Source organism: Hydractinia symbiolongicarpus, chromosome 6 (assembly GCF_029227915.1).
Source record: "Hydractinia symbiolongicarpus strain clone_291-10 chromosome 6, HSymV2.1, whole genome shotgun sequence".
In the NCBI taxonomy this organism is placed as follows: Eukaryota; Metazoa; Cnidaria; class Hydrozoa; order Anthoathecata; family Hydractiniidae; genus Hydractinia; species Hydractinia symbiolongicarpus.
Window position 1 is genome coordinate 14,406,968 of NC_079880.1, and position 12,135 is coordinate 14,419,102.

The 12,135-nt window shown below is 30.5% G+C and overlaps 1 protein-coding gene across 2 annotated transcripts in view; it reads right to left on the minus strand.

Annotated features, from left to right (window-relative positions):
• Positions 1-81: 81 nt before the first annotated feature.
• Positions 82-12,135, minus strand: part of LOC130647116 (protein scribble homolog) — a 30,792-nt gene continuing 18,738 nt past the window's right edge. Inside the window, exons 22-35 of one of the 2 annotated variants that reach the window (XM_057452855.1) lie at positions 11,349-11,390; positions 11,133-11,213; positions 10,839-10,970; positions 10,638-10,706; positions 8,063-8,173; positions 6,889-6,969; positions 6,257-6,436; positions 4,516-4,566; positions 4,236-4,346; positions 3,976-4,152; positions 3,340-3,519; positions 2,213-2,431; positions 1,940-2,059; positions 82-1,511 (exon numbers count right to left, since the gene is read on the minus strand). In XM_057452855.1, the coding sequence (XP_057308838.1) occupies positions 1,308-1,511; positions 1,940-2,059; positions 2,213-2,431; positions 3,340-3,519; positions 3,976-4,152; positions 4,236-4,346; positions 4,516-4,566; positions 6,257-6,436; positions 6,889-6,969; positions 8,063-8,173; positions 10,638-10,706; positions 10,839-10,970; positions 11,133-11,213; positions 11,349-11,390 (1,758 nt within the window). In that variant the 3' untranslated portion in view covers positions 82-1,307. The remainder of the gene's footprint in view (positions 1,512-1,939; positions 2,060-2,212; positions 2,432-3,339; positions 3,520-3,975; positions 4,153-4,235; positions 4,347-4,515; positions 4,567-6,256; positions 6,437-6,888; positions 6,970-8,062; positions 8,174-10,637; positions 10,707-10,838; positions 10,971-11,132; positions 11,214-11,348; positions 11,391-12,135) is intronic. The other variant, XM_057452856.1, reaches the window with a different exon arrangement.

Consider the following 12,135-nt stretch of genomic DNA (forward strand, 5'->3'; position numbering starts at 1 on the left):
TCAATTATGTATGTATCCAACTTTCAAAAGTATATGGAAAAATTGACTCAAAGGACAAAGAAAAACAGATATAACAAAAAGTTTTATTATGCTACATAGTATTCTATTATCATCATTAAGACTGAGACAATACATATAGTACAATAACAATATTAATCATCCTCCATGACTTTTTCGGTGCTGAAAAGAAACGATAAAAGTCATGGAGGATAGTTGTAAAAGTATATCTACTTGCAGAATTGTAATTCGATATTTATAACTGAAAACACACCCACAAAAGTATAAAAATATCTTCTACCAGTTAATTTGTTAGACAGGTTGGTTGATTAAAGACAAAAAAATAAGCTAATAAGGTAAAAATCGGTTATTTAAACAACAGTTGAGCTAATAAGTCAGAATTTTTAGTGCAAGACCACGAAAACAGAATTGGGATACATGATGCACCTTTGTCTCGTTTCCAAGTCTTATCTTTTAAAAGTTTTCTCAGTAGCACCATTTTTTCCGTCTGAAATAATTTGAAAATAAAAGTTGTCTGGAATTAACTTGCAAAGGAAACATAGCCTGTCAAAATTAAATACAAAGTTATCATTGAAAAAATAAAAGTCAGTCATTGAATAAAAAGTGACAAAAATGTCTAATCTCTAAAGTTAAAATTAAAAGTATAAAAAGCATTAACTTAAATATTCCCAACATATCGGAATGAACATTACAAAATATAAAAACCAAAAAGAAAAATTGGAATCGTAAATTTTAAAGCATAAATAAATAATCATTATTTCTAGAACCAGATGTTAAAACGAAAAGGATAAAGAAGGAAACGAACGGCATAAACTAAAGCTTTGACAAAATCTATGTGGTAGCAATTCTTCATGACACTCTCATTTTGAGCACATTTTATTTCGCTTCACAAGCTATCCACAAAAAAAAATATTAAAAAATATATACTTAGTAATCACAGATACATTTAAAATACTGTATGTACACGTGGCTGCTTGTTTTGATAATGTATTCTTGCATCTCCCTTCTCATGTAAATTTTAAAATTAGTAAACTGATGAGCATTTCAAAAAAATAATAATAACTATCTCATGAAGTGTAATAAATATATACACAATCATAAAGCTGCATGCTGAGTTCGACGGATAGGCTAGCTAAATCGTCTTTGTTCTGTTACATCGCAATCAGATTCTCAAAATAAAATGCTAGAAGGAACAGATCTTCATTGTTCAAGGGGACACAACTTAACTCTCAATGTGCTAACGACGTTCCTGTCAAATTATATTCAAGTGCTAGGTCGAAATATTTCAGCTAACTTGTTGATGTTGTTCGTTCTTCAGAGTCAGATACGCATGAACCTTCTAGCGAGGACGTGGAAAGAGCTTTTGCTTGTGCAATTACTACCTGAGCTTTTTTAGCATCGTTATCCAATGCAGCCATGCGCTCTTTCCTCCATTCTGCTCGTTTCTCTGCATTAATTGCTCTCTGCTCTGCAGCACTTGGCGTTCTTTTGACCTAAAAAGAATTGGAAGACGATACAGTTACAGTTATTACAGAAATGAACCACAATATGTTTCAGTTATATTGGTTTTGGGACACAACACATCGTGACAAAACCTATTATCTTAGTTTCAACAATTGGTTCCCAGAGATAATTATTTTTTTTTTGTTTTAATAATTCTAGATACACATACTACAAAAAAGTTGATTTAAATGCTACTTTTTCACACATCAATCGAAAGATCAAAGATGTCCATTTAGATAACTGATTTTGATAACATGTGTATTATTTTTTTTAACGGAAATCTGGCTTCAATCAGGAGGAAATGTTTTAATTTTTATCAAATATTTCCACTTTACAATTCGCTTTAGTCGTAACAGGACAATCAACTGATCATGTTTTTCAATTTTAAATAAAAACAGTATTGAGGAAAAGTGCTTACTTTATTTCCATGTTCGTCAATGTCATAAATGTCTACGTCATTTTGATTCACTTCAACAGCTTGCGTTGGTTTTGAACTATCTGTTTCATCATGGTAGTTTATTCGTTCAGTCATAACATCCTGGAAAATTACAGAAATACAATTATAAATATCCAAAAAGGATAAAAAAGTCACAACAACAACAACAACAGCAACAACAACAACAACAACTACTATTAGAACATCTTTTATCATATGCATATACAATGTTCAAGAAAATTATTTTATTAATACCCCAAAAGAATCTCCTGAGGTAGCGGATGATTGCGAATCTGGACTGAATCGAGTTGGTTCGCATAATAACGGGTTAAACAAAATATTTTCTGGATGAAGAGCCGCTGCAGCATCTTCGTCATAACCATCACAAACAATGAGTGATAAATTATCCCCCGCTGTTCTAAGAGCGCGTACAGCGTCAACGTGAGTTGCACCTAATAAACTTGTATTGTTAACCTAAAAAAGCAGATAAATAAATATTTGAAAAATTATTGAAAAGTCAGGAAAAAATGATGCATAATTTAGATTGTTTTCAGGCCCTTGTCAATTGCGTGCACGGTGACAAGCAATCTAATAATCTACCGTAATAACGTGCATGTTCCCAAATAATGAATTTAAGACAAAAGAAATTCTTTGTTTGCTAATTCTTCACACCAATAATAAAAATATTTTATTACAACTATTTTGACATACCATTATTAAATGTAAAATATTCCATGCCGAAATTGAGATTACGTTTAGAGAACATTTTCTCTCTTTTGCTATTCTACGTATAGAGCGAAGTAAAAGTTGCATAAAAATGTTTTGTAAGTTTAAATGGCCTGAAAAGTTCATGCAATTAAATCTTGTATGCATCAAATCTTAATGAAGCCCGAGCCCTATATCAAATCAGAAACGCAAAGTCTGGATGTGACAACTTAATTTTCTAATTTAATTATCTAATTTAGTTATATCTGAACACTCACCGCATTTCATGGAAAGCTTTAAAAAAATTGTAATTCTTTTGTAGTGGAAAAAGTATAACCTGAATAAACATGTTTTTTAAAGAATGTAAAGTACCTGATTTAGCCTTAAACATCAGAGCAGTTAAACTGCTTTTTTAAAGCATAAGATTAAAGCACCAGTACTCTGTTTTGTCATTGAAGCTATGCAACGTAAAGAAATTTTGTCATACTCTTTTTGAGATGCAGAAAAAAGGTGAGATGGTCTTAATTGCCAATTTACAGAAATAGCCTTCATAATTCATGTTGGCACTTTGCAATTGATGGTTTTAAAACATTTTACTGTCACTGCAGTGCAAATGTTTTTTTTAATGTTGCAAAAACAGTGGTACAAGTAATAAGAAAAGAGTTTCAATAAAATACCTCCAGAATTCTCATTCCAACTTTTAATCGAGCATCTCGAGAAGCTGCACCGTTTAAGTTTACCTTGGATACGAAAATTCCTTCATCTTCTTTGTCAAATGGATTTCCAGGATGACCTTTAGCACCACCCCTAATACTGATACCAAGCTTTTCTCCTAACTTCTTGTTAATGTTGATCTCCTGTAGAAAATATAGTGTGACTTTCGATATAAATTTATTCACTTCTTGTGATAGTAACATGCTAAGATTTTTTGTCTGTCTTTTGATAAGTTGGTTCTATTCATTATCATCATGTTTTTAACAGAAAATTCTTTTTAAATTTTGGAAAGTGAAAATGGCACAGAGCGTATTCCTCTTTTTGACACGACTAGCTCACAAAAGTTTCAATTCAACATTAGAGGAACACCTCAGCTTCAAGCAAAATGCTGTGAAACATATGTCAAGATTAATTAACAACAACATGTAACAATCTAATCTAACAATTATATAGTTTGCAATGACTTTATAGCAGTTTATTAAAAATAAATTTTTTTGTTTATTTTTAACTAAATCAGGCAAAAAAAGAAAAATATATGTAATATGATCCCCATGGTAGTAAATTTTTCTTAAAAAGATGTAAGTTTTGTTTGACGATACCTGTATTCCTGGAGGTGGCGGATCATGCCGAATGAGGAGTTTCACAACAGGATCGTTTGTGATAAGGGCAGCAACAGCTTCGTGGTGAGTGGCGGTTTGCATATCCTTGTCATTGACACGTAAAATGCGGTCACCCACACATAAGTTTGTTTTTGCAGCTTCACCAGTTGGATTAACCTTGACACAAAAAAAGTGCGATTACTTTGTAAAACTCTGTTGGAGTATGCTTAAATCAGTGGAGACAATCAAACATTACACACCTTTGAAACAAATATTCCAGGTTCGTTAACACCAAATGGATGGCTAGCATGATCTGATCCACCAACAATGCTCAAACCAAGAGGTCCAGCAGATTTTTTTAATATTACTTCCTATACAGGGAGAAGTAATGGCAGCAATTTAGTAAGGTTGAAATTCAGCAGTTCCTTAATAACAGGTCTAGAGGGTGCAGAGATTATGCAAGAAGTTAGTGTGACAAAGACAGATACAATGAACAAGACAAAAAAATTGAACCCAACACAAAATCAGAGTTATACTCACTTCAACAAGTAACCTTGGTTCCTGTCTTGCATCACCAGGCAGGTCTTCAGCCTATGTAAAAACAAAGAAAATGCAGAACACGTTTCATGAAGTACCTCAAAGTGAATGAATTAAATTGAAATGTCTTAAAAATTTACATACACATGGAAATGAAGAAATTATAACTTAATCTTTTCACTTGTAACTCTCTTGAACAATTTTTTATGCATCTTACAGCTAGTAAAAATACTTGAACCCTTTATAAAAATCTAATAGAGTTTCTCATATTTTTAATATATAATTGATACGTATAAATATATAACCTTGAAGTTGATTATGCATGAATATATTATCCTTTTCTTGTATTTCTGTAGCTTTTTCATTTTATTTTGTTCTAGCATGTCACAAATTTTAAATTTCATGAACAAATTTACTAAGCATTGTTACCATCCAGTGTAAATACAACATAACAAAATCATATAAACGTTACAATATCTCTCTTCTTTTTTTTTTTAGCAAACTTCTTTAAAACTTGTGGTAAAAATCATTTTGACCCTTACTGTGCAATTTATTAGGTTGTTATTTTCATAAAACATTACTTAGCATGATAATCAAAGTAACAAAAAATGTCTGCAAGGTTGTTGTTCCATAGCATGCAGTGTGTGAGATGTTAATGAAAATACCAAAATGACTTTGTCTTAGCTTATCATTAAAAGTAAAGCATTTAAAATTGAGAAAAAAAGAGAATAGAAGTGCAAAAAATTCTTTCTTCTTGCTGAAAATATATTTGACAGAAAAAAACATCCCACTGTTTGCAAAGAAAAACTCCATCAATAATTTAAAATATGTAGACTAACTCAATGTTTACAACACAGGCCTTTCATTCCATTTGTCTTTCTTTTATGTTCCATAAGTTTGAAAACACGAAAAAGGAATTCTTAATCAGCTTTAAAAGTAATATTCCTCTTTTCTTTTCTCAATACAAACCTTCTTAGTTTTTAAAAACAAAAATTATTTGCTACTAATATTACAAAAAGAAATTGATTTTTAAAACACAAATCCACTTTGTTTTCTAATCCACTTCAAACCATAAAAAAAATTTAACACAGCATACTCACAATTGCAATTCAGTAACGCTAAATTTATAAGCTTTAGGTAACCTTTTCTTAACATAAACAAAAAAAAAAAGAAGTAGATAAAATAAATATTCTCTGAGTATGTTTGTCTAGGAGAAATTTGTCTCGCATTTCTATGCAAAAAATTACCCTGCCTGAATGGAAAACAAGTCATGTAACGTCATCCAAAAACACATAAAACTCAAAATTATTAACATGCATCATTTCTTCTCTTGTGAATTAAAAAAAGATTCTGTTCTGTTACCCTATTCTAGCATTTGTCAAGAAAATTTGCTTTGCATTGTAATAAATAGCAGATGGTTTTTTCAGTGTTAAACTATATGGAAAGTGTACCATATAAAAAGATAAAAATATGAGCCCACAGTATTTTATTACAAAATATTGCATAGACCCTAACATTTTCGGCAAGATCCCCTCTGAAGTTAAGGTAATGTTCTATTATGTGACAAAACTGTTACAAGAATAAAGAGAATAGGCAAGTTAATAACAATAGGAAGCCTTCACATTACTCAACTAAAGTAAATAAATTATGGGTAAAGAAACAGCATATGTTTTTCACTTATTTTTAGTTTTGCATTATTTATATTTACATGAATTCATGTCTTTATTTAAACAATAACTCTCACCTTTGTTGATTCCCCGACAGTCTTTACATTTTCAGCGTTACCATTGATTTGGGACATAGGTCTCATTTTTTTGTTGACAATGCGTTCACGATATGCAACCAGTGTTACTTTATCAGCACAACTTGTTAGAATGTTTACAACATCGTCATGTTTAGCATTACGTACATCTACGTTGTTTATCTAAAAATAAGAACATTAAAGGGTACCAGTTAGACTTATTAATATGTTTCAGACGTATTCTAAAATAAATCTACACTGCAAACAATCAGTCTAATTAAGTAATTCCCATGTAGATTAATAATAACAAACTGGTCGTTAGCCCATGGAAAAATCCATGGATTCGCCCGTCGCAGCTAAGCTACCATTTTGCGTGACAGACAGACGGACAGACAGACGTATACAGGCATTATAATATAGACTATAACAGGGCAACATCACATAATCACGTAAAATGTTATTTCTCGTATTTTATTAAACATTTTAGATTTTTAAGTCAGATGTTTAAATCCTTTTTTCTTAAAAACAGAACTGAACTCAATATAGGGTGCTTTTTAACGTTATATTAGACCTTCGTTGCATATTGCACAAAATATTTGTTATATAAATTTAATATAAACTTTATAAACACTTACAGAGAGTAACTTATCTCCAACTTGCAGTCTTTTATCTAAAGCAGCTGGTCCATTTTCAGATAGTTTACTGATATATATTCCCTAAAAGAAATGACAAATCGTTTTACAGAAATTTGGGATGTAATTCATTTTAAAATTTGCTTCTGGGTTTAGCTACCACTCAATAATAGTCACTCGTGTACTTTTATTATTACGAATATTTATACAGAATATAGCCAAAACTTTTATCAATGTGGTTCCTGTGTTCTGAATGTATGCATTAGGTATAGACTGACATTGCCTACCCAATTTCCCTCACATAGCATGGGTTAACCCGTAGCTGTGGTAAAGGTATCTGCTATACATGACCCAGCAGTGGACCAAACCACAGACTTTGTGATTACAGAGCGAACTCCATAACCTCTAGGCCACGCTCCATTAAAGTTGCAGGTGTCACTCATGCACAGTTACAGCAGGTAAAAAATAAAAATAAAAATTCTTTAACAGATATTTTATAACACTAATAATAGAATATAATTATTGTAACAGTTATATTAGCATTATTGCTTATTTCCTTTTTCTGACTTGTGTCAAAAATAAATTGTAGGGATTGTTTATGACTTCTTGTTGTTTGTTGATTTAGAATATTTATTTTCACTCACATGTTTCAAACTAGACTCACTCCTCATATAAAACATCCATTTGCCATAACGACTGTGGTGTTTCGCTATGTCATAGTGTTTTTATTCTGTCTTAAAGCCATTATAATCTACTTTTGATTAAACTAATGTTATGGAACTAATGTGAAACTACTTAAAGAATGCAAACTTTTATTATTTAAAGTTTGTTATTTCTCGAACATCTATTTTGTCTTTCTAGTGCTTCGATTCATTCTTTAGTTGTCTCTGACATGACTTGCCTAGAATTCGAACCTATGACCACTACTGCACTATCCTATAATTTGGATAGTGCAGTAATACATTTAGTATACAGTGTGAGATCTTCTCAAATAATGTTAGGTTCAGCTTCACTTTTTTCCACTATTTCACTTTAAAAAAAAATGAAAGTTAATTTTAATAAAATCAATTTGGATCTTGTCGAGTATTGATAACTTTTCTTTAACAATAACAGTTTTCCTTTTAAATTCTATAAAGATAAATAACCAATTTAACTTATGAATGAAAGTAAAGTTCACCTCGTCAGTGCCCTTGTACATGTTCGAACTTTTATATGCTGTGGCTCCTTTCCCTCCAGCAATGCTAAATCCAAGACCTTTTGCATCTCGTTTTAACATAACAGGGATTGTCTAGACGAAAAAAAATGGTTTGCTGAATGTTAAATAAAGCAAACAAATGCAAATAAATTGCACAAATAAAAATGTTTAGTCATTTATATATTCGAATAAAACCTTTTGTATAATAGTTTATTGCATGTTTATCTTTTAATCTGTTTAGTAACTTGATTATTTTAATAACTATTGTGTTTCTAATAAAAGAAAAACAACTAGTATTAACAATAAAATAACAAATTCAATTAGTAGCTTAGTAAAAGACACCCTCTAACTTACTCGAATTTTCCAGCAACGAGCTTGTTTGCTTGATCTGCGTCTAACTAAAGCCATCTTATTTCAACGAAGGTTATAATAAAGTTATAACGATGTACAAAATAAAACCGTTCATACGAGATAAAACTAATTCTCGTTCCTAACTTTAAAACAGTTTCAATGTGTTTTAAACATTAGTAATGATCATAAAAGTTCAATTAAAAAACTATTATAATTAAATGTTGACAATTCAGGGTTGACAATAATATCATATTATTTTACTACAACAGTTACATAGTTTATGGTTTGGATGAAAAATTAAACAAGAATGTGAGGAAAACATTCTGATATATTGTGACGTAACAGGCAATTAAAGAAGCATGAAGAATTTCATGAAGTCCTGACCACACCATGCAGGATGGTTTTATTATTAGAAAAAAGGAATTACTACATTTAAGCATAATAACCACGGCTAGCAGCATGGTAAAAACTCCTACTACAACTTTTTCTTGACATTGCTTTTGTTGCTATGTGATATTTTGTTTGAGTTACACTTAAAAAGACATACAAGAAATAAGCATTATTAATATTTTTTTAAGGGGTGGATGTAACTCTATGGGCCTTTCTTTTATTATTATTTATAAGCAACTAAGATTTTGGTCAGATCACAAGTTGCCTATATTTCAGCCAATATGAGGTTGCATATCTAAAGATGCAATAATGGTTGCTATCACTTATAAAAGAAGAGAAAAAGAAATCATATCTTTTGTAAAAGAAAGTTCAACAAAGAAGATATATTGTTTTAAAACATGTCTGTATTTTCACAACAGTTAAATTTTACTTGTCCTATAGTTGTACAGAACTAAAATTGCTTAATAATTTTTCAAATCAGCTCAGTTGCTTATAAACAAAGCGCGTATAAAAAAATTGTGTATTTTGATAGCAAATTGAGCGCACTGCTTCAATATGTCAGACACAAGTCCTTGCTTTATCAGGAAACAGTAAATTCAAAAAAAATCAAGTTAAATTTAACAACATCCTGAGTTTTAGAAGATAAGCAGTTAATGTCATAAATTAAGCTTTGGACAATAATTAAAATACAAAAGAATGACATTTAAATGCAACCTGAAATACTGTAGAGAATAAGAGAAAACTATGCTCTCTCCTTGATCCTAATTTCTTTTGAAAGTAATATTACATTAGAAACTCCCACTTAATAGTTCATAAGTTCCTAATTTTTGGTAGGATTTAAATCGCAGAAACATGCCCCACACATATTCACACCTGTACCCACAGATCTACCTTTATATGTCAAATTAAAATATTTAAATGGGTTTTGTTATGTAATGCTTTTTTTAAAAATATTACACTACAATGATGATAATGATGACAATTTCGCTGCTATAATTTAATGTTGATGAACTTTAATTGATAAAATCAGAACATTTTATGCATGTGTATATGAAAAACTAGTGTTTTGTGTATTATTTTTCCTTTTTCAAAACAACAACAACATGAATACAATATTTTCTAAAAAAATATTTAAAAATATCAACAGCTAATGTATCTTATTGTTGTTGTTCTTAAAATGTTAAGTACCGCTTGTACAACTTCAATAAAATATTTAAAAAATCTTATAATAATACTTACAAGTTCATAACTTATTACTTATAGTTTCACTATGTTTTGCTAGATTAGATAAGGGTATTCTTGTTGATTCTTATCATCAGTAGTATCATAAATGTTTTGTTGTAACCTGAGGTCTGTAAAAAGGATCGTACAGAGAGGTAAAAACACAACCATAATAACGTTTTTTGTGTCAATTAAAAGCTTTTGATATAAAACTTTGGTTTCCAAATTAAATTATTGTTTTCTAGAAAGATATACTGAAAATTTTAGCAAAGTTGCACAAGTGTGTCCAAAACTCTTTTATTTAAATATAATATACAGATCTAATGTTCACTTTAAAACTTCAAGGATATAATAGTTAATTAAGATAACTCAATTATCAAGTATCCTCTTTTTCCTAATACAAGACTTTGTAGAGGCTACTTACGTAGTAAAATAATACTGTGAAAAAAAAGTTACTAACAGTTGGCCGTAGATGCGGCTTCATCTATGTTAATTATACAGGTTAAAATTATTTTGGTGGTAAAAAATAAATCTAAAATAGTATATAAACAAAAGTTCAAATGTTCTTGTATAAAAACATTGTTTCTCAGCCTACCTCCGCTGCAATTTCGATATCTTCAACCTCTGGCTCAGCAGCAAAACGAACATTTTTTTCTTCTCTTTGCTAAATATTAAACCAAAAAAATTGAAACAACATAACACAATAATATCTACAAGTATCATGTTTTCAATCAAACTGTTTTTGAATAATGTCATCTAAAATTTAAAAATGCTTTCTCTCAAAAGTAATACACACCATCAGGGCATCGTTGATCTGTTCTTCATCTGTCACTTCACGTAAGACTACTATCGTGACAGGGCTTGAAGCTTCTTTCATTGTAGTTACAGCATCATCATGCGCAAAGTTAGAAATGTCAGCATCATTTACCTATAAAAACATAATTGTGTGAAAAGGTACTTTGAAATTTTATGATAAGTCTCCAGTGAAGATACTTCATGAATTTTGTAAGTGTGGAGCAACATGTACTAGTTGTTTGGTCAGTCTCCAGTAAAAAAGTTTTGCCAATTTTGTAAGTGCTTTTAAACATACCTTGATGATCTTATCACCAAGCTGTAATACACCACTTTTATCTGCAGGACCATTCGGTGTAATTTTTGTAATGAACACGCCCTAGAGAGATACATAAAGACAAATTTATAAAGATAGAGGAGGATGACGTTGTTTAAAGTTGTTTACAAAACTTGAATGATATTCAGTTGGTCAAAAAGTTGTCGTCAACAGTCAATGTCTTATATATGTTATTACCTCTTCCTCATCATATCCATCTGGTGTATTACCCGCGGCATACTGTTAGATAAAAAAATAATTAATTATTAATCGTAATTTTTCACGCAACAAGTTTAAAAATGAAAGATTTTGGAAATCCTGAAAAAATTCTTTTATTTTGTCACGTGAATAATTATCATTAATTATTTAAAAGACCAAATTTATGGGGAATTGCCAGTTCAAATTAAACATTACAGGTCTCTTTCTAATCTTTAACTTCAATTTTGTACCTCTACTATTGTTACAGGTAGGCCAACCACTTAGGAAATAAAACCCTCAGGCTTTTTCCTGGTCTGCTGCTTCCTGGCACTATGAGAAATATAGCTGCAAACTATGGACACTTCACATGGGCTAATGCTTCTAAACCCCCGATTTAAAAACAGAATTCTTTCCCGAATTTTGAGACAAGATACTAAACTCCCTGATGTTCCTGACTTGTAATTTCCCCTTGATTTCCTTGACATTTTTCTAGGGTATTTAGTTGGCTGGTCATCCTGTGTGAGGTACAAACTGATATTTAGTTTAAATGATTTAAATTAATGCAAGTATGTTAATAATTTATGTGGTAATAATGTATGTGCAATGTAATATGTTAGTCATTGTTTAATGCGTCAGTGTTTCGTGTAACAGTCGTATACAGTTAAGTAATGTGTGCACGTGTGTGTGTAAACATATAAAAAAAACAAAGTAATAATCTAAAACCATAGTTACTTGATAGTACAGTCTTTGTCAAGTACTAAAATGTGCAGTGCAGTAATTATTAATT